At 41.1% G+C, this 21,287-nt stretch overlaps 2 protein-coding genes and 1 pseudogene across 5 annotated transcripts in view; 2 read left to right on the forward strand and 1 right to left on the reverse strand.

Moving 5' to 3' along the window:
- The window catches only part of LIPH (lipase H), a 45,791-nt gene extending 34,497 nt beyond the window's left edge, over nt 1-11,294 (reverse strand). Inside the window, exon 1 of the mRNA XM_047100037.1 lies at nt 11,176-11,294. Within this exon, the coding sequence (XP_046955993.1) occupies nt 11,176-11,224 (49 nt within the window). The 5' untranslated portion in view covers nt 11,225-11,294. The remainder of the gene's footprint in view (nt 1-11,175) is intronic.
- Nucleotides 11,295-18,260: 6,966 nt separating this feature from the next.
- On the forward strand, nt 18,261-20,104 carry LOC124527202 (40S ribosomal protein SA-like; annotated as a pseudogene).
- A 536-nt stretch (nt 20,105-20,640) lies between these two features.
- The window catches only part of SENP2 (SUMO specific peptidase 2), a 31,545-nt gene continuing 30,898 nt past the window's right edge, over nt 20,641-21,287 (forward strand). For 2 of the 4 annotated variants that reach the window (XM_047098796.1, XM_047098799.1), the window contains exon 1: nt 20,642-20,902. In XM_047098796.1, the coding sequence (XP_046954752.1) occupies nt 20,802-20,902 (101 nt within the window). In that variant the 5' untranslated portion in view covers nt 20,642-20,801. Of the gene's footprint in view, nt 20,903-21,287 lie in introns of all 4 variants that reach the window. The other 2 variants (XR_006965608.1, XM_047098795.1) reach the window with 2 other exon arrangements.

Genomic DNA, 21,287 nt, shown 5'->3' on the forward strand with positions numbered 1-21,287 from the left:
TTTGTCCCTTATATGCTACTTGCTTTTTTCCTACCACACGCCTGAAGCATTCTTTCTTTGTTCTGAAATAATTTCCCCTGCTCGTGTAGATGCTGCAAGATAACTGATCTGTTTATCCATTGTTGTATACCCTGTGCCAACAACAGAGTCTGGCTTAGAGTTGGCACCAATAAACGTCGCGTGAAGAAGCGAATATCAACCTGTTAACACATTATTCAGTCATTCAGAATGATCCATCTGAACGCTGCAAATAGTGTATGATGTCATGTTTATAACATAAATGGAGTATGAAGTGACACATGCATTATGACTGAAACTATGTAAAAAATATGTCTGCAGGTGATAGGCTCTGCAAAATAATAAGCAAACAAACATGGGTTATGCATTCCATTTCTGATGTTCTCTGCTTAAAACTACCTAAGGTTATTCATTATTTTCCCCTCAAGAATTAATAACATTTTAAAGGAAAATATTAAATTTATCTTATTTTGGACATAAATTTATCTTAATTTGGAATTATGTTCCAAATTAGTTTAAGTTTATTTTGGACATGTTACAAGTTAGTTTAAGTTCCTTGAGGGTAAGGGCTGTGTTGTTTTTTGTCTACTATTGTGCCCCAGCACCTAGAGCAGGAACTTGACTTGTTGGGTCCCAAATTCTCAGACAATTTGGAGGGCATGCAAGGACTAGATATTTGTGAATAGCAAATTTGTTAAATTGCTTTACCCTCATAAATATAGTTCTTTTTATTTATATTTAATTTCTAGTTTATATTTCTAATTTTTTTTTCAATGTTTTTATTTATTTTTGGGACAGAGAGAGACAGAGCATGAACGGGCGAGGGGCAGAGAGAGAGGGAGACACAGAATCGGAAACAGGCTCCAGGCTCTGAGCCATCAGCCCAGAGCCCGACGCGGGGCTCGAACTCATGGACCGCGAGATCGTGACCTGGCTGAAGTCAGACGCTTAACCAACTGCGCCACCCAGGCGCCCCTCTAGTTTATATTTCTAAAATAATTCAGAAAGCAAACCTCTTTTTGGTTATTGTGTTGTTTTGGTACAAAGTCAAGTTTAGTCAGAAGTAGTATTAATAGAGCCTTTAACCAAGTAACCCAGAACATGTTAAACTGGTTTCTAAAGCTTAACCTCTTCTATGAGAGTTTATTGGAAGCCGGAAAAACATGGCCTTTCCTCTTCAGCTTATTTTGAAATTCAATTACTCTGAAGTGCCAGTTCCTGTTAACAATTGGAAAATAACAATCAGATGGGTGATGTCTCCTATCCAATGAGGAATTCAGACTCCTATGGAGAGCAGCCAGAGATAAGAGTAGAGTAGGATGGGATGTCAAAGAAATCTGGATAGAACATCTTCAGAAATAACATATTTGTGCCTGAGGTATTTTGTTATGATCTAATGCATGGTCGCCCACGGGCCAAGTTGGCCGTGACCATTTATGTATTGTCTATGGCTGCTTTCCTGTTATAAGGAAAGGCAAAGTTGAGTGGTTGTAAAAGTGACCAATGACCCACAAAGCTGAAAATATTTACTATCTGGCTCTTCATGGAAAAAGTTTGCCAACCTGGTCTAATGTCATAAACATAATACCCAAATCCGATTTGGAAGCACGGATTTTAGAGTCAGATCTAGACTTGAAGTCAACTCCATTGCCTCCTAGCTATGTGACCTCAGGTAATTAATTATCTAACCTCTCTGAGCCTCAGTTTCACATGTGTAAAATGACCATAGTAATGCCAGTCTGTCAGGCAGTGCTCTGCTGAGCCATATTGAGCCTGAGGCAAAAGAGAAAAAACTATATATATACTTATCAAAATATCCTCCCAGATTTTGAACCAGTGGGAAAAGTTTGTAAAAGCTCTACAGTCAGTCAAAACACAGGACCATAGGGGTAGCTGAGTGGCTCAGTTGGTTAAGCGTCCAACTTTGGCTCAAGTCTTGATCTCAACGTTCATGAGTTTGAGCCCTGCCTGCTTCAGGCTCTCTACTGTAAGCACAGAGCCCGCTGTGGATCCTCTGTCCCCCTCTCCCTCTGCCCCTCCCCAGCTTGTTCTTTCTCTCTGGCTCTCTCAAAAAAAAATAAGTAAACTTAAAACCATGATCATAGATATAGCCCTTTGTTATTCAGTCTGTTTATATATAATTGTTAACTCTCATAGACCAAACCACCTAGCAAGGAAAGGAACATGGCACAGGCCCAGGAATGGCTGGCTGATTGGAAATGACCTTTTCCATTATACAATAACACAGAGTTGTAAAACAGTCTATCTTTATTTAAAATTTTGGTTTTTTTCATCATTGACTTATTTGCATGGATTTTCATCTCTCAAAGACATTACACTAAAATATCACTTATGCCAAAAAAGTTTCGCTTATCCAAATCATTTGTTATGCACTGTGAGAATGCATTATTAATGATATTCATATTATTATTTGCAGTAAAATATCACTTAAATATTAAAATAGCATTTGCACATTGCATTAAAATATCATGAAAGATAAAAGTTTTATTGCTTTAAAATCATAAATATAATTTATCTTGATTATTGAGTTTAGGTGTCCCTTATCCCCTTAAATTTTGCACCTGGTGAGTGCCTCACTGACTTTACCCTGATCCTAGCCCTGCTGTCAGGATTGTTGTGAGAAATAGACATAATGTCTATGAAGTATCTAAAGCGTTAGCTGCAGGGTGCCTTGGTGGGTCAGTCAGTTAAGCGTCCAACTGTTGATTTCTGTCAGGTCATGATCTCATGGTCATGAGATTGAGCTCTGAGTCAGGCTCCTAGCTGGGCCTGGAGCCTGCTTGGGATTCTCTCTCTCTCTCTCTCTCTCTCTCTCTCTCTCTGTCTCTCTGCCTCTCTCTGTCAATAAAAAAAAAAAAAAGAAGAAGAAGAAGAAAGAAAGAAAGAAAGAATTTAATTAATTAATTAATTAATTAGGCAAACATTCACTGGTGCACAGTAAATGCTTAAAAATTAATAGCTGTTGATGATGTGGAAGATGAGTTGGGTTAATAGTTGCAGGGGCCAAGGGCAGTCCACTCCAACATGGGCTACTTGGCATGAAGATTATTTTGAGTTAAAAAGCAATCAAAAAGCAGATTCGGGAAAACCTCTTTACCTCCCCCTCAAATGCCTAAAAAGAATTTAGATAGAGGACCTGTTCCAGGAAGATAGCTATCACCATAGATGACTACCTTATGTTATAAAGTAGGTATTGTAGACAGGGAGGAACCTAGTAAGACATCTTTGACCAAAATTCTTTCTACCCATTGTTTCTGAGTGGCCCAGCAAACATGATGACCAAATATTTACTTTTTCATTTTCCTGTGAATTCATTTCTTCCTTTTGAGGTCCTAGACCCATACCTGCTTCTCCTCTGTTTAGAATGACATATATACCACATTTTGCCTGACTGTCCTTTGGAATTTCCATGTCTGTGTGGATTCTCCATAGGTACTAAATTAAGTTTGATTTTCCTTTTTTTTTTTAAGTTTATGTATTTATTTTGAGACAGAATATGAGTCAGGGAGAGGCAGAGAGAGAGGGAAACAGGGAGAATCCCAAGCAGGCTCCCTGAGGCCAGTGCTCAGAGTCCTAGACGGGGCTCCAACCCATGAAACCCTGAAATCATGACCTGAGCCAAAATCACAAGTTAGACACTTAATGGACTGAGTCACCCAAGCGCGCCCCTAAATTTGATTTTCTTTTGTCTCATGTCATTTTGATTCTTGGTCTGGCTAGAAGCACCTTGAAGGGTACAGGAAATTCTTGCTCCCCAACATAGTACTGATCTTAAAGGCTTGTTGTGAAGGCTAAATAAAATAATATAAGTAAATTGCTTAGCGTGGGATTTGCTATAAAGCAAGTGCTCAGTAAGTACCAATTACTTTCCTTCCATCATTTTGGAAGGATTTTGGAAAAGGGAAGCATATTAGTAACAGTGCTCTACCTGGTCAGAGAACGTGGTTTGGTTCCGGCTCTGTCATTAACAAGACAAAACAAATAAATTATTTGGGCCATCCCCTTTCTCACACTGAGAGATTGGTTCCTCATTCCTTAGAGATTTAGCTAATCTCTTGCATTCCTTTTGGACACAAAATTCTAAGATCTGCAAACTAGCTGGTTTGAAAGGACATGAGGCTTCTCTTTAGGAAAACAAATTTCCAGGGGAGTCTTACTGACCAAAGACAACCCAAATCTCAAAAAGTTAATGTAGCAAGAAATTAAAATTTTCTTTTAATTTTATTTAAAAGATCTGAACATAATCATACTTTACTCTTGGAATTAAAACGTTGACCAAATGGATGTCTTGTCACCTTTATGTTAAGCAGGTTTTTTTGGCTTATTAAATATTCTTTAGTTAACATTCATAGTTCCATATTATGATAAGAAAAGATAGGTAGGATTCATTAGGCAGAGGGGGAAAAATTAGAACCTGAGGTCCCTGGGTGGGGAAAAACACATACTTTGGAACAATGCTGGGAGTATCTGACCACAGCAAACTCCCTCAGGCATAAGGTTCCTCTTAAGAATGTAACAGACCCACCTACTCCCCCTCAGGTTCCGCTCTGGAATTTGACTAAAGACCTAACTAAGTAGTAGATCATAAAACTTATGACCCACAGGAATGATATGGCTATAGAGCACCCTTCATACAACGGAATCGAACCAATCAGGATGGACAACCCAGCACCTAGAGCTATCAAGCCAGTAAGGGTAGGACCTAAGAAGGAACAAGTGGGTAGAGATGGGAGGGCTGACCAGAACCTTATAAAACAAGGACCCTTGCCTATAGCTGTGGGCATTCACTTTCGAATATCCTTTCTAATATTACATTCTAATAAACTTTTTCCTGCTGCTCATTTTGTGTCCTCCTCTTCCTTCTTCGAAGTGGCTATTCAATGAACCCCGGGTATTGAGGTAAAAAAATCCTGCAACAATATGCTACAATGAGGATGAATCTTGAAAACATTATAAGTGAAAGAAGCTAGTCACCAAAGGCCACAAATCATACTATTCCATTCCCATGAAATATCCAGAATAGGGAAATCTATAGAGACAGAAGGTAGATCAGTGGTTGCTAGGGGCTGGAGGATGAAGGGAGATGGGGACACAGGGGTGCAATAACTAAAGGGTATCAGGTTCCTTTTGGAGGTCATGAAAATGTTCTAGAATTGACTGGTGAGAGTTGCATATATCTGTGTATGTAGTAAAAATATTGAATTGTACTCTTTAAATGGGTGAATTACATGTATGTGAATTATATCTCAATACAACTGTTTTAAGAAATGGTTCCTATAATTTCCAACTTTTCAGAGTGAAAAGATGAAAAGTCTTTTGGAGGTAACTGGGCAGAAGTTTCTCTTTTTGTGTCAATATCAAAACAAGCTTCATTTTCTTTCCCCGATGGACCTCCATTTTGTACCACTGGAGGTTAAATAAAACTCCCATTTCAGTCAGCCTTTCTGAGGAGGGTTTGTGGCTGTTCCTGTGCAAAATAAACTACTCTTATTCTCAGGCTTAGGAACTACTTATAGCTGTTATCTTGTTTTATCTTTGCCAGAGAAAACTACTGGATAGACAAACCGCCCTCTTGATTGGAAGGACATCTCCAACCTTTAACCACTGGCTGTATTTATTTAGGATACAAGAGACTAAACAGACATTTGTTTCCCTGGATTGACCTGTTTCATCTGAGTCCCAGTTGGAGACAAAAGTGTGATTCCCTCTGATTGATCACTGACAACCCCACTCCTTTTCTGATGAAGCTTCCAAGGGATACTTTTGCTTTATCTTCAAAAGGCCTACTGCCCTGGAGCATGCTGTTCTGGTGTCACACACAGTTTTCTAGCTTTTTAGTTTCTACCTGCTTTTGGGATGGATTTCATTTCCCACATTTCTGACTGGGGGAAAACTTCTACAAAAAGCAGAGGCTTAAAAAAAAAAAAAAAAAAAAAAAAAAAAGGCAGAGGCTCCTGACTCAGATCCAAAGAGTTGTCAGTGAAAAGAGAAGATGGAACTGTAGACAGAAATAACCCACTGATGAAGCAATTGTACGTGTGGGCAAGGGGAGAGAAAGTTCTGAGATTCTATGAGAATCAATAAGCACAGGTTGGTTCCTATTAAGCCTCTCAATGTGGCTGGGTCAACTGATTAGAAAGAAAAGTATCAGTTTCTCTCAGATTTATGGTTGGGGAATTGTAGTCCAGTGACCAAACCCAAGCGATGGGCGTTTTGAAATTCCACCTAATTTAATCTTGATGCATGGTATGTAGTCAGGAAGTGAAACAAGTGTGGCCCTGACTCACACTTCTTTTATTTCAAGTTTTGGGTTCCGGGGCTTGCTCAAGCAATCATTTCTCTTACCCCCCAGCATGACACAGATGTGCTAATACCTTCTTTAGAACTGAGGTCCACAGTCAGGCATACTGACTTGATCTTTCCTGAAAATATTTACTGAGACCAAGGTTAAGGGATACACTGTTGAGGATTCTGTATTCTGGGCAACGGGTACTCGTCAGTGTCTGGGACACAGCTCACCACATGTTAATTGGTGAAGCCAGCATGTTTCCAGCAACCCACACTAGAGCACATTTTAATGCTTGCCTGAAAACAATGTTCTGAAGTAATTTCCAAAAGTCCCAGAAATGAAAATCCCTTTAGGCCAGAAACTGCCTTGGAGAGATCAGAATATGAGTTGGACTCCTATTTTTAACAGAAGTAGAAGGGAGGGAGGGGAGTAATATCTACCTACCATGAAATTCTATCAAATTTTTTAAATCTGGAAATTAACACTCTCTCTCTATAGATAGAAAGATAGATATAGATATAGATATATAAAATAAATGAACTTTAATTAAAAACAAAAACACAAAAACCTGTTCTGAGCCAGATGGTGAAGGGTAGGGGCCAAGGGAAGGCTGCCTCCAAACAGGCCACGTTGGCATGAAGATTATCTTCAGGTACAAAACAATCAAAACCCAGCAGATTCTGAAAAAGCTCTTTACCTCCCCCTCAACGCCCTAAAAGGATTTAGATAGAAGACCTACTCCAGGAAGAGAGCTATCACCATAGATAACCCTTCTGTTATGAACTAGGTGTGGTAGATGGGGAGTAACCTAGCAAGGCCTATTTGATCAAAGTTCTGTATGTCCTGGGTAGCTCAGTAGGTTAAGTGTGAAACTCTTGATTTTGGCTCGGGTCAGGATCTCACAATCTCACGGTCGTGAGATGGAGCTCTGCTTTCAGCTCCGAACTCGGGTATGAAACCTGCTAAAGATTCTTTTTTCCTCTCCCTCACACTCCCTCTCTAAAATAAAAAAATAAAATAAAACAAAACAAAATAAAATAAAATAAAATAATAAAAATTCTCTGTGTCGCATTGTTTCTGACTGGTCCAGCAAACATGTTTACCAAACACTTAACTCTTTTTCATTTTCCTGTGAAATCATTTCTTGTGAATTCATTCCTAGACCCCTACCTTCTCCTTAGCTGAGAATGATAGATATGCTTCATCTTGCCTGTCTTTGGAATTTCCATGTCTGTGTGGAATTTGATTTTCTCCTATTAATCTGTCTCATGTCGATTTGATTCTTAGACCTGCTAGAAGCACTTTGAAGGGGACAGGAAATTCTTGCTCCCCAACAGAAACATTCACAGTTGACTAGGGCCAAACCTGGTGGAGTATCTCTTGTTTGTTTGTTTGTTTGTTTGTTTGTTTTTTAAATGTTTATTTATTTTTGAGAGAGAGAGAGAGAGAGAGAGAGAGAGAGAGACAGAACATGAGCTGAGCTGGGGAGGGGCAGAGAGAAGGAGACACAGAATCTGAAGCAGCCTCCAGGCTCTGAGCTGTCAGCACAGAGCCTGACGTGGGGGCTTTCGAACTCACAAACTGTGAGGTCATGACCTGAGCCAGAGTTGGACTCTTAGCCAACTGAGCCACCCAGGCGCCCCTCTTGTTTATTTTTTACCCCATAACTATAGGCAAGAAGTATATGGGCAAAATGCTCTCTTGGTTGGACATTTCTGCTTCGAACCACCAGCATTTTTTTAGAATACAACTGAGAAAACAAAAGAGATACTAGATTTCCTCACTCTCTTCTCTTAATCATGTGCATAAATATGCACATTCACACTCCACCCCCTTACTCACCTTTGTCTCCCTGTCAGAGAAGGAGTCTCTCTCTGTCTCTGTCTCTTTCTCTCTCTGTCTCTCTGTCTCTGTCTCTGTCTCTCTCTCTCTCTCTCTCACACACACACACACACACACACACACACACGCACACACCAAAAATGGAGTTATAAATTATCTGTAGAGGACTTCAAATCTGAGGAAATAATTCTCTGTTTTTTTGGCACTAAGCTATTTCCCCTAGGCAAATATCTACATAGTTTTATACAAATTTGCCATAAGCCAAAATATTGACAGAAGAGTAACTTTAAAATATATTTATGACAACAGCCTTAATTTAGAAAAATAGTTATCAACTTTTTTCCTTGGACCACCTGCAGCTGAAAAACCAGAGGGTTTGTTAGAAGAAATGCAGATTTTAAGCTCTCGCCCCAGACCCACCGAGTCTGGATCTCTGAGGGTGGTCTGCATTTTAAACAAATTCCCAGGCGATTCTGGTGCACACTAGAGCTTGCTAACGATTGCTTTATTCACTGGTAAAATTACGGCAAATATTCCTGCCATGATATCACAAAGGTTAGAGCAAAACAAAGATTTCCAAAAGTGAATGACCTATATTCTCTGCATTTCAGAATCACATCTTAATAGTTGTTGATTTTTGGACGGCAAGCTAAAGAAGGGGAAAAACAAAAAGTCGATGTATTTGTGATGAATAATTTCCACTATCAGGTGCCTATCATTCAAACCCTCTCTTCTGGAAGTTGCAAGTTCATGGTTTTGCAGATACTGAGAAATCTAAATTTAGTTTACAGCTATAATTATGTTTTTTCCTTCTAGCTACAGAAGTTTATTGTGCTGTGTCTCTCCTTAGATTCTGTCATTCAGCAGTAAGTCTTCTAGAATCATTTAAAAAAGACTTTGCTGATGAGATAATGTTAAGTAAAAAGGCAGATCACAAAAAAATTAAGTTCCAACTTTATGTATAGAGATACATAATGCGAGATTGAAAGAAAGTACCCACAAACTATCATCAGGCTTTTGTGTCAGGGTTAGTTCCACTCTCCTAAAACTATCTCTAAATTTATGTTCATTTTCTAAATTTAAAAATTATTATAAACACACACTTCTTAAAAGGTTGACTTCTCGGTGAAAAATATCATCATTAGCATAATTTTAATTTACTATTAAATCAGCTTCAAAAGCACAAATTGAGAAAAATTTGTTTATAAGCCTGAAATCCTAATACAGCTAGTTTAATTTTTCCATTTGCCTCCTAAACTTTATCTACAGACATACATACATGATTTTTTATTTTATTTTTTTTTTTAATTTTTTTTTCAACGTTTATTTATTTTTGGGACAGAGAGAGACAGAGCATGAACGGGGGAGGGGCAGAGAGAGAGGGAGACACAGAATCGGAAACAGGCTCCAGGCTCTGAGCCATCAGCCCAGAGCCTGACGCGGGGCTCGAACTCACGGACCGCGAGATCGTGACCTGGCTGAAGTCGGACGCTTAACCGACTGCGCCACCCAGGCGCCCCAATACATACATGAATTTAACATAGCTGTTATCTTTGTTGACTTATAAATGTGAATTGTTTTGTCTACTTGCATTATTTTATAAACATGTTTGCACATTTCTGCATAGCTTCAGAATCTTAAAGGCTACGTTTTTAAAAAAGTTGATACTTTATCCATTACTGTGTGTAGAAACATTTCTGCTATATCTAGTTTCAAGTTATTATAAATAACATAGTTAGAATCATCTTCCTAGATGAGTTTTTTTCTTTTATTTTCTTATTTTTTTAAGTTTTATTTATTTAAGTAATCTCTACATTCAGTGTAGAGCTTGCAGTCTCAACCCCAAGATCAAGAGTCACATGGTTTTCTGGCTGAGCCAGACAGGCGCCCCAAGTTTTTTTCCTTTCAAAAGCCATTTCTTTAGAATCAATTCTCAGCAATGGTTTTAGTAGTTCAAATGGCATAAACATTTTTACGGATACTGTATGTAACACATTTCCCTTCAAAAAACTGTACCAATTTTTTACCATAAACTATGTGAAAAAGAACTGGATTCCTAAGAAGGCTGAGAAGTGTTGAGTTTCTTTTTAAAAAGTATTTCACTTCAGGGAGTCCTGGGGGTTTCAGTCAGGTGAGCTTCCCACTCTTGATTTCGGCTCAGGTCATGATCCCAGGGTCGTGAAGCCTGCTTGGGATTCTCAATCTCTCTCTCTCTCTCTCTCTGGATTCTCAATCTCTCTCTCTCTCTCTCCCTCTGCTCTGCAGCTCTCTCCCCCTCATGCTCTCTCTCTCTCTCAAAAATTAATTAATTAATTAATTAATTAAAATAAAAATAAAACAGCATCCCACTTTATTTTTGTTATCTTGCTGTGTAAATTACTGTTTTATTTATTTAGTAATCTCTACACTAAACGTGGGGCTCAAACTCATGACCCAGAGATCAAGAGTTGCATGCCCTTCCAACTGAGCCAGCCAGGTGCCCCTGTACATCACTGTTTTAATTTTTATTCATTGTCATTAATAATTTTTAAGTTATCAATATGCTAGACACAATTCCAAGGGGTTTACATAATAAAACTATGTTTTCCTAAAAGATAATTTAAATAAACCCTCAGTGTATGAAAGCTTATAAAAACCTATCCTCTATGTATTAGATATTACAATAAAACAAAACTTAAAATTTCTACAACATAAATGATTTTATTTCATAGAGGTGGAAAGGCACAGAAAACTTAACTATGAAAGAAAATAACCTTTAGATTTCCCAACACATTTATTTTTCATACATCAGAAGAAGTTAATTCAAAGGAATAATAATTTCTTTCATTACTGAAAAAAAAATTTTCAGGATTAGAAAGTTCATTTAATCCGTATCTTCTTTCCTTCACAATGACTAAATAAGATTCAAAAAGTCCACTGAAGGGAGTGGGCTGATAAAATGCAAAGTGACAACATAAAATAATATTTTTTAAATAATTAAGTAAACCATTCACTAAATGACCTACCTGTTTTCACCAAGCAGATCAAACCGAAGAAGAAGGATAATCTCAGCATATGGAAACTGGAGAGAGTGTGTGTCACATTCACAAGAATAATTTCCTTTGCAGAGCCTTGGAGTTTCCACTGAGGGCTTTGCTCAGAGGGAGCTCAGATAACTACACCAGGGGTGTGGTGACAACAGGAAGTTCCCGAGGGACTGCAGGCGGGTCCCAACCCTTTCAGGATATTTGACTCCTCCTCTTTTCAGTGGAAGGTCGAGTACTTTCCACCTTACACAATTTTATGCACATCTTTTTTTTTTATTTTATGCATATCTTAATATTATAATGTGTATTTGTAGAATGACGAGTTCAAAATAGTTTCATTCTTTGTGGGCGGTTTATTAGTGGCTTGGCTTGGTATGTTGAAATCAAGTGTGATCTGAGATATTTGCCTCCCTGTTCTTGTGAATGAAACAAATCAATGAGTATCCTGTTGGTCTGTGTCCACAAAACTACTTTTTATGTTAATTCACACACGCATGCCTCATCAGGCAGTCTTTATATTTTGTTAAGAATATTTCATTAAGTCCATTCATATACCTGTATATGTCCAGATACGCTTCAGATTAAAGGAACATTTTTATGGCATTATACATATTTTTATTTCTTCCTATCCAGAGCCTATCTCTCCCTCACCCTTGCCTCCTACTTTCTAAAGGAAAATTAAATGCAAAAGCTTTAAATAGAGAGTTCTGCCAGAATCCATCCACTTCAGTGTTGGAAGTAACTGAACTTGTGTTCTCCTGGCTATGAGGTAATTTAATTACCTTTCTGGTGGAAGGACTTGTAGCAGTCACTCAGGCTTATGGCAGGGGGGGGGGGGGGGATTGGGAGCAGGGGAGGGGGGCGGTGGTCTGATGAGATAAAACATGCATTTATAAAGAAAGACACAAACAATTTAAAGAATACATTGTGGGGCGCCTGGGTGGCTCAGTCGGTTAAACGTCCGACTTTGGCTCAGGTCATGATCTCGCGGTCCGTGGGTTCAAGCCCCATGTTGGGCTCTGTGCTGACAGCTCAGAGCCTGGAGCCTGTTTCAGATTCTGTGTCTCCCTCTTTCTCTGACCCTCCCCTGTTCATGCTGTTTCTCTGTCTCAAAAATAAATAAATGTTAAAAAAAAATTAAAAAAAAAAGAATACATTGTTATCCAGGGCATCAGGCAAAAGCCACTAGTCATTTAGCATTGTCTACCTGAAATACACATTTATGAAGCAAAGTTATCTCTCATAGAAGTTTATCGGTTTTCTGTGCCTGCATCCCATTCAAATAGCAGGGGATTCCTTGCGGGAAGTAGATTCCAGCAGTGTTTCCCAAAGAATCAGTACATCAGATTTCCCCTGCTGGGGGGGTGGGGGGTGGGGGGGGCTTCAGAGTATTGCATATGGATTCTGTGTCACACCTCAGACCTAATGAAGGCCAAGACCCGCTAGCAGTGGTTCAAATCCCACATCTTCCACTCACTAGTTGTGTGGCTTGAAGCAAAACATTTCCATTCTTAACTTTTCTCAACTGTGAAATGAGGAAAACAAAAGCAGGTATCTCACAGGGCTGTTATTCGGATTAAATGAGCTAATATGAGTAAAGTTCTTAGCGTTACAGTCTGCTACCAAGGTAAGCTCACTCAGCACTTGGTAACTATGTTACTTAAGTGGTTACACAGTCTACACCTTTCCCTTCTGTCAGAAGGCAGTCTGCACAGTGCTGAGAAGAGGGGTCAGGTGGATTTTAGGAATGGAGGGCACCTGATAGCAGTGATGTTTTAGGTAAATGACTTCAGTTAGTACTGTAGTGTATTTTTTTTTTTTTTTGTCTCCTGCTGGAGAAATAAATTAGGGATACATAAATAGGAAAAACAAATAGGTGGCCTGCTAGCTTTTTTAGTTTTCCATTTGCAGTAAGCTTTACTGGTTTGGTAACAACTGCCCTCTGGAACAAATGGAGAATTGTTCCACATTCTCTTAGGAACCTGTTGTGGAATGCACTGTTGGGTCAGTGTACTTGTCTGATAAATATTTGTTGAGCTCCTATCAGTTTAGTACCACGCCAAGTCTTTATCTAGACAGAGCCAATGTACATTTTCCTGGAAACCAGCCAATTATGGGAATAAGAATAATTTCTGTTGGGAGGGCTTTTTGTGTTAGTATTGATTTTCCTGCCAGTAGGCACACAAGTTTTCCTACAACTTCCTAGCTGTCTGTGCTTTTCTACTTCCAGCGTTCAAAATAGCACAAGGTATCAATGGGAGGACCCATCCTCTCAAGAAGAGAGACTTAGAAATATCAAATATGAAAAAACAGAAAGCATTTCAAAAGATGGAGGGAGAGGAAAGCGAGGGAGAATTGGAGAATAGGGAATCTTTGAGAGGTGAATTTGTTCTGTCGCCTGCTTGTGGTGGGGGTTACAGCAATCTACACAGGTGATAAGATTGCATAGAACCGTGCGCGCGCGCACACACACACCCACACACACACACAAGTGCATGTAAAACTGGTAAAATGTAAATAAGATCTGTAGATTGTACTAATGTCAATTTATTGGCTTTCATAGTGCATTCTAGTTATGTAAGATGTTACAATTGGGGGAAACTGACTGGGGGTCCATGGGACATCCCTGTACTATTTTTGCAGCTTTCCGTGAATCTATAATTATTTCAAAATAAAAGTTTTTAGGGGTGCCTCCGTGGCTCCGTTGGTTAACTGTCCTACTCTTGGTTTCAGTTCAGGTCATGATCTCAGGGTTTGGTGACATCACAGAGCCTGCTTGGGATTCTCTGTGTCTCTCACTCTCTGCTCCTCCCCTGCTCACTCTCTCTCTCTCTCTCAGATAAATGAACATTTAAAAAGTAACTAAAAGTTTTTCAAAGTTCCAAAAGATGGGGTAACTCATAACTATTTGAATGTTAACATTTACTCAAAGGTATCCTGAGGAAAACCATGTCTTTATTTCTCATCATCATCATCAATCAATTTTCTTCATACGATGATTCTGAAAAATGACCACAACTCAAGAATAACACAGTTTGCCTCATTTCCAATTTAGTATTATGTATTGGCTTTTTTTCTTCTTCTTAACCTAGAAATCACTTGCTACAGAGAGCAGATTAGAAAGGGGGCAGGCAAGCTTCCAAATGCGTGGACAGGAAAAACAGGTATGGAAGTGTAATGAACTGAAGGGAGGTGTTTTTATAACTCTCATTGGCTTCAGCTGTCAGGAAAGGTGACCTATGTCCTCTCTCACCCTGGTTTAATGCTCTAAGCTGGTATATGACTCACTATCACATAGAATTTTGTCCTTTCATCTGCTTCAGTGACCCCACAATCTCACTAGCTGTTCACATTTGGAGAAATAAATGTTTCCTTGATTCATTTTCTACAAGGAGATCAGGGTACCTTTCCCCTAATCCATGTATTTGTTTCATGTCTTCATTCCTTCATTTATTGAACATTTCTCAAGCTTCTATTTAAAAAAATAATGAGGAGAAAATAGGGGATGGCTCCTTCTCACAAGGAGACAGACATATTAATGATACTAGTAATACTGATATAGAGTTACGGATACACCTTCCATAGAACCGAGGAGGAAGCAGTAAGTTGCTGGGAATCCCACGGGGAGGGGCCGTGGAAAAAGCTTCACACAGGACATCCTTTTTGAGCTGGATTCTAAAGACTAGGTAGGAGCCTGTGAGGTGAAGAAAGTAGAGGAAAAGCAATTCAGGCAGAGGGAACAAACTTGGAGTTATAAAAGAAGTGTGGATTGCCAGTTTGGATGGATGCATAGGGAAATGATAAAGTAACTTGAAGTCAGGGTAGGAGGCACTCTGCATGCCATGCTTAAGATAGTGGATTTTATCTTCAAGGCAGCAAGAACGTAAGTTTTTTTTCCTGTTCACTTCTTTGTATGTTAATATATTAGTATCATGTAATACAAATAAACATAATAAATAATATATGCCACAATAATATATAACAAATGTAAGAAATAATATATAGAGAGAATAACACATTTAGGTTAGCTTATTAACTTTTTTTTTTGTAGTTTATTAAAAAACAGGAGGGAAAATGTCTGTATACTACTTTCCTGGCCTAAGAAGTATTCTTCATGGAATAGAGCTACCTTGTTTTAGAAACCATGACTTCCTGGGGCACCTGGGTGGCTCAGTCAGTTAAGCTTCCGACTTCAGTTCAGGTCATGATCTAACAGTTCCTGGGTTGGAGCCCTGCTTCCGGCTCTGTGCTGACAGCTCAGAGCCTGGAGCCTGCTTTGGAGTCTGTGTCTCCCTCTCTCTCTGCCCCTCTCCTGCTGGCGCTCTGTCTCTGTCTTTCAAAAAATAAATAAACGTCAAAAAAAAGAAAGAAAGAAACCATGATTTCCTTACAAACAATGTATCAAATAAAATAAATGCAAGTCCAGCGCTTTCAATAACTGCTTGTTTGCAGAGTGCTGCCCAGAGCATTTCAAGGATAGAAGGCTCTAGCAAGGCCTGTATGCACACTGGCAAGACAGAGGCAAATGCTTTTATTAGTTAAAAGTTCATTTCAAAAAATAAAAAATTTGGGGGTAGTGCCAATATTGAACATCCGTTGGTACCACGTATTTTATTATTAAAAAAACATTTTTTTTAATGTTTATTTATCTTTGAGAGAGAGAGCAACAGAGTGCAAGCTGGGGAGGGGCAGAGAGCAGGAGACACAGAATCAGAAGCAGGCTCCAGGCTCTGAGCTATTAGCACAGAGCCCGACATGGGGTGCAAACTCACGAACCGTGAGATCATGACCTGAGCCGAAGTCAGACCCTTAACTGACTGAGCGACTCAGGAACGCTGGTAGCACATATTTTAGATTTATTTGGATCTAAAATATTATTATTATTAGAACCAGATTTCTGTTTTTATGTTTACTTAGCTGGCTTCCCAAGCACTGGTCATGAGAATCTTGTACCCATAGTTGAAGTCAGATCACTCCAAACATCTGGAATTTGATTAAAATCAACCCAACCACTTTTAGGATATGGTAACAGAAAACCACAAATTTAATTTATACATTTACTTTCCTTAATAAATAAGAACACTATAAATTTACCTTCCTTAGCAACAACAGCCACAGCAGAGAACAAAACAACAACAAAAGACAACACAAGAGAGATCACCCTGCAAATAGATAGAAAAGGGACAGAATGCAAGAGGAGGTGGCTTTTGGGAAGGCCTGAGAAGTGATCAGGCCTTGAATGATAGTACGTTTGATGGGTTTGGAGAGGAGAAAAGGCGGATCCATGGAGAATGCAGGAAAGTGTAGGATGTGGAACTGACAAATTAAATGGCTTATTAGATAACTGAAGGAAGAAGAGGGAAGAGAAACATTAAGCACTTAGCCATGCAGGATACTGAAGTCAGTCCTTCACGTACGTAAGCACATTTAACTGGCCCACAGATCTGAGAGGCAGATTTGATTAACTCTATTTTATAGATTAGAAAATAGGCTCAGATACTTCTTCACAAGGCAGGCCAAACCTGAAGTTAATGTGAGCAAATTTTCTAATAAAATCTAGGACAAGGAACTACACTTGCTTTGGGATAATAAGGCCAAGGTTATTATTAGACTGAATAAGATCAAAGTCCTCATTATTAGGAGGATACGTTTTTCTTGAATACCAGAGTTGGTCCCCAGAAGGAAATTAATATTTAGGGTTATGAGCTACGTTGGATTTTAGGTACATTAAGCCCAAACCAACAGCATCTCACCTATGGGCTTCAATCTACTTCTATCAAATGGACCAGAGTTCGGGCAGGGGTCAGCAAAACCAAAGCTGACAATAAATCTTTTAATACTCTGAGAATGCTGGTAAAGGGAAAATGTTCAAGACTGAGCAATGAATTGGAGGGCTGGGTCTTTATTGTTCTGTGGAGGAGAGGTAGGTTTTGAGGAAAATTGGGATGGACCCTGGAAAGGCTTGAAGGAGAGGATCTCAGCAAGAGGAAGAGGAGGAGGAGGAGGGGAGGGGAAGAGGGAAGAGAAGTTTTTTGTTGTTTTTTGTCAACAAAGTTTTTTGTTGCCATTTTGTTTTTCAGAAAATTGGGCAATCATTTAGGATAGCCTAATGAAAACTTAAGCAATGAGGATGTGCCCCTCCAACAGTACACGGGTGCAAGTTATCCAAACCTCAATGTCCTTATTTCTCCATATGGCTTTGGTTTTCTCCTCTAGCCCTCTGGTGAAGAGTTCCTGAGTCCAGGAATGGGTGCAACAGTGGTGGGTTTGGAGTAAGCGTGGTTCCACTCCTTGACCACTGGATGGGCATCGGCTCATGCCTCTCCTGGGGATGATAGGACAGCGAGTGCACCAAGTGGCAAAATGTCAGGTGCAGGCGGTGGCTGGCAGTTGCTGCACTCGAGAGTTATTGCTTCCTGATGAGGCCCAGAGATTCGACTGAGGCAATTCCAAAACCCTCCACTTTTCATAGAGAGGGTCTAACATTTCAGCATTAGATATGCACGCAGGTGCTATTAGTGAGGGAGGAAAAAAAAATGTGTTGTACTGGAGTGGCCTGAGACTTGGTGTCAATCTTTCTTAAATCTTGGTGGCCCAAACCTGAGATATGCTGCTATTCTAAAACACCTTTCAGTTTTCCCATTTATGTTTTGAACAGAGACTGCTCTTTTGTCTCAGAAAATCCCTTTGCAATGCTTGAGTGTTCTTTTTGGTTCAGTGAAGGCAAAGGCCATCTTTTATAGTGGAATGGACACATGGGACACAGCTCAAGTGCTGTGCATAATAATGCCATGGTAGACTATTTTTTAAGTTAACCGGGAGTCCAGCCTGAAATAGGTTGGAGTAGAGGTGGAGAGAAAATTCTCTTCTGTTGGTGGCTTGTAAAAGAGTAGAGAGATGACCTTGAGGGGAGTAAAATCCTTCTGGGAGGCAATGAGCAATGGACTACGGATGATAATAGCCACTTCTAAATCTTCTGGTCTTTGCTTTCCAAATTACCCAGAGAGGGGCCACACAGCGGTCTTGTTCTACATTCCTATCATAGCTTAAAGCAAACTTTCACAATGTTCAGAGCCCATGATGGCCTGCAAATGAAAAAGGAAGATGTCCTCAAATTCCTTGCAGCAGGAACCCACTTAAGTGGCACTAACCTTGACTTCCAAATGGAACAGTACACCTACAAAAGGAAAAGTGATGGGATCTACATCATAAATCTGAAGAGAACCTGAGAGAAGCTTCTGCTGGCAGCTTGTGCCATTGGAGCCTTGAAAACCCAGCTGATGTCAGTGTCATATCATCTGGGAACACTGGCCAGAGAGCTGTGCTGAAGTTTGCTGCTGCTACTGGAGCCACTCCCTGCTGCTGGCTGCTTCACCCCTGGAAACTTCACTAAGTAGATCCAGGCAGCCTTCCTGGAACCGAGACTTCTGGTGGTTACAGATCCCAGGGCTGACCACTAGCCTCTCACAGAGGCATCTTATGTTAACCTGCCTACCATCGCTCATGTAACACAAACTCTCCTATGTGCTATATAGACATTGCTATCGCTTACAACAAGAGAGCTCACTCAGTGGGTCTGATGTGGTGGATGCTGGCCTGGGAAGTTCTGCACATCTATGGCACCATCAGGTCCTACCTGTCTCTTCTTCTACAGAGATCTTGAAGAGATTGAAAAGGAAGAGCAGCTTCCTGAGTTCACTGCTACTCAACCTGAAGTTGCAGACTGAACTGAAGGTGTGCAGGTGCCCTCTATGCCTATTCAGCAGTCCTCTACTGAAGACCGGAGTGCTCAGCCTGCCAGTGAAGACTGTTCTGCAGCTCCCACTGCTGAGACCACTGAATGGATAGGAACAACACCGAGTGGTCTTAAGCTGCTTTTCTACAACGGCAAACAAAATGGAATAGGGTTGATGGAAATGAAACAGTTTCTTAAAAAAAAAAACCCACAAAACTTCTGGTCTTTCTATTCTCAAACTTTCATTAGCAGTCTGGTGTTGGGGTGCCTGGGTGGCTCAGTCGGTTGAGCATCCGACTTCGGCTCAGGTCATGATCTCACAGCTCGTGGGTTCGAGCCCCACGTCGGGCTCTGTGCTGATGGCTCGGAGCCTGGGGCCTGCTTCGCATTCTGTGTCTCCCTCTCTCTCTGCCCCTAACCCACTCACATTCTGTCTCTCTCTCTCTCAAGAAATAAATAAACATTAAAAAAAATTTAAAAAAAAATCAGTCTGGTGTTAACTGTGTTTTGGAGAATTAAGGAAGGGGCCTATGTTCACATTTAGGATTTGGTTCCACTCTCTAGGAACTGCCTCCCATATGCCCAAGCCAGAGTGGTGATAGCCACAGGTGGTTCTGGAGCTCTAGGTGGTATCTTGCACCAGAATTCCAGAACACTTTATTGAGTACAGGATGAGGCTGTAATGGGGAGTGCCTGTGTTAAGTTCAAGGAAGCCTGAAGTCTGGCCTTAACTAAATCAGAGGTAAAGGTCAAGTGTAGTCAGGGATGGATTTGTGGGGCCAGAAAAGGATTCCAGCAATGTTTGGGGGAGGGGACTGGATATTCTTGTCCCTAAATAGGGTGGGACTTTTTTCTCTTATTGATAATTAACCAGAAGTATGACCTCTAGATAACAGGGAGAGTTAATTTGCACTCCCTGCCAGCCCAGGGGTGGAGACTAGCAGGTACTAGGCCACAGGTACCTCTTGTCTTTAAGTTTCTGTGAAGCCTTCTTTGAATTATGCCCTTCCCTATCCCTCTCCAAGGTGTAGTTTTCCTTTCTCTGGCTCCTACTGCATTTTGCACACAATTATCTTGTAATTTATAATCATGTCTCTTCCAGTAAACTCGCCTCACAGGAGAGAGACTGGCGCTGGTTCTCAGATCCCGGTTCCAATCCTGCTACGCCACTAGTTAGCTTTGTGACTTTAGGCAAATTACTTAATCGCTCTGTACTTGATTTCCTGATTTATTAAAAATGGGCACAAGACTCCTCACCATCGCCTGAGGTTGCTGGGAGAAACGAACATGACAGTACGTGGTAAAGTACTAGACCTTAGGTATATGCAAACCAAAGGGCACTCAGCAGGGTAAACATTTGTTCTGACCTACCTTTATTTTGTGCCCTCAACAAACATTTACTGAGTACCTACAGTATATTTCAGGCCTCCTGAGCGCTGGCTCCCAGGTGAGGAAGCCTCACTTGTTGTGGCCTGTGGGCCTTGTCCGGCGGGCCGTGTCGCGACTGGCTACGCCGAACAGAAAGCCCCGCCCACAGCCCTTTCGATCTCGCCAACGATTGGACCGAGACAGTTTCGCACGCCTTCTGGTTGCTAGGTTCGGGATGTGGTACGGGGTGAAGCTGCGCGTGCGCAGATTGAGGACGAAGATGCTTTCCGGTCCGGCGGGAGGAGGTGACGTCAGGAGTGGTGGCAGGCGGGGGCCTCCTATAGCCCTCAGGACGTTTTATCTGTGGGCCCTCCAATCGCGTCATAAGTCGGCGACTGAGCCTTGGCGGTGGTGGCCGAGGCGGCGAAGGCGGCAGCGGCGGCGACAGCTCTGGGGTTTGCTTCTCGGGGTGTGTCGGCCGCCGCTGCTGCTTGGGCCTGGTATGTACAAATGGCTGGTTAGGATTCTCGGCACCATTTTCCGTTTCTGTGACCGGCCGGTGCCCCCTGCCCGGGCCCTCCTGAAGAGGCGGCGCTCGAACAGGTGAGAGGAGAGGGGGCCGAGCGCCAGCCTGGCTGTACTCCCTCCCCCACCCGGGGCTCGGCCCCGAGAGCGCTGATCCAGCCAGGCAGGCCCTGCTCTGCCGAAACAGTTGGCCAGGCCAAGGCGGTGGAGGTGGGAGTCGCGGGTATCCTGGTGACGTAGTCGCTCGCTCCACGCTGTGCGATGCGGCTGCTGCTGATGGAACGAGCTAGTTGTCTTTGGAGTGCACCGTGATGGTTAGGATCTTTGATGTTCTTGTCAGAGTCCGATCTGATTGCTGTCAAATGGGGTTTTATTGTATCTTGCTACTCTTTCGTTAGTTGAAAAGTAACGATTGAAGGAATAGTGTCTGTGTTGTGGTTCACTGTTTACACAGCACACTCCC

Source organism: Lynx rufus, unplaced genomic scaffold, assembly GCF_022079265.1.
Source record: "Lynx rufus isolate CCGP_SWC_20201006 ecotype Redwood Valley unplaced genomic scaffold, mLynRuf1.p SCAF_5, whole genome shotgun sequence".
NCBI classification, from domain to species: domain Eukaryota; kingdom Metazoa; phylum Chordata; class Mammalia; order Carnivora; family Felidae; genus Lynx; species Lynx rufus.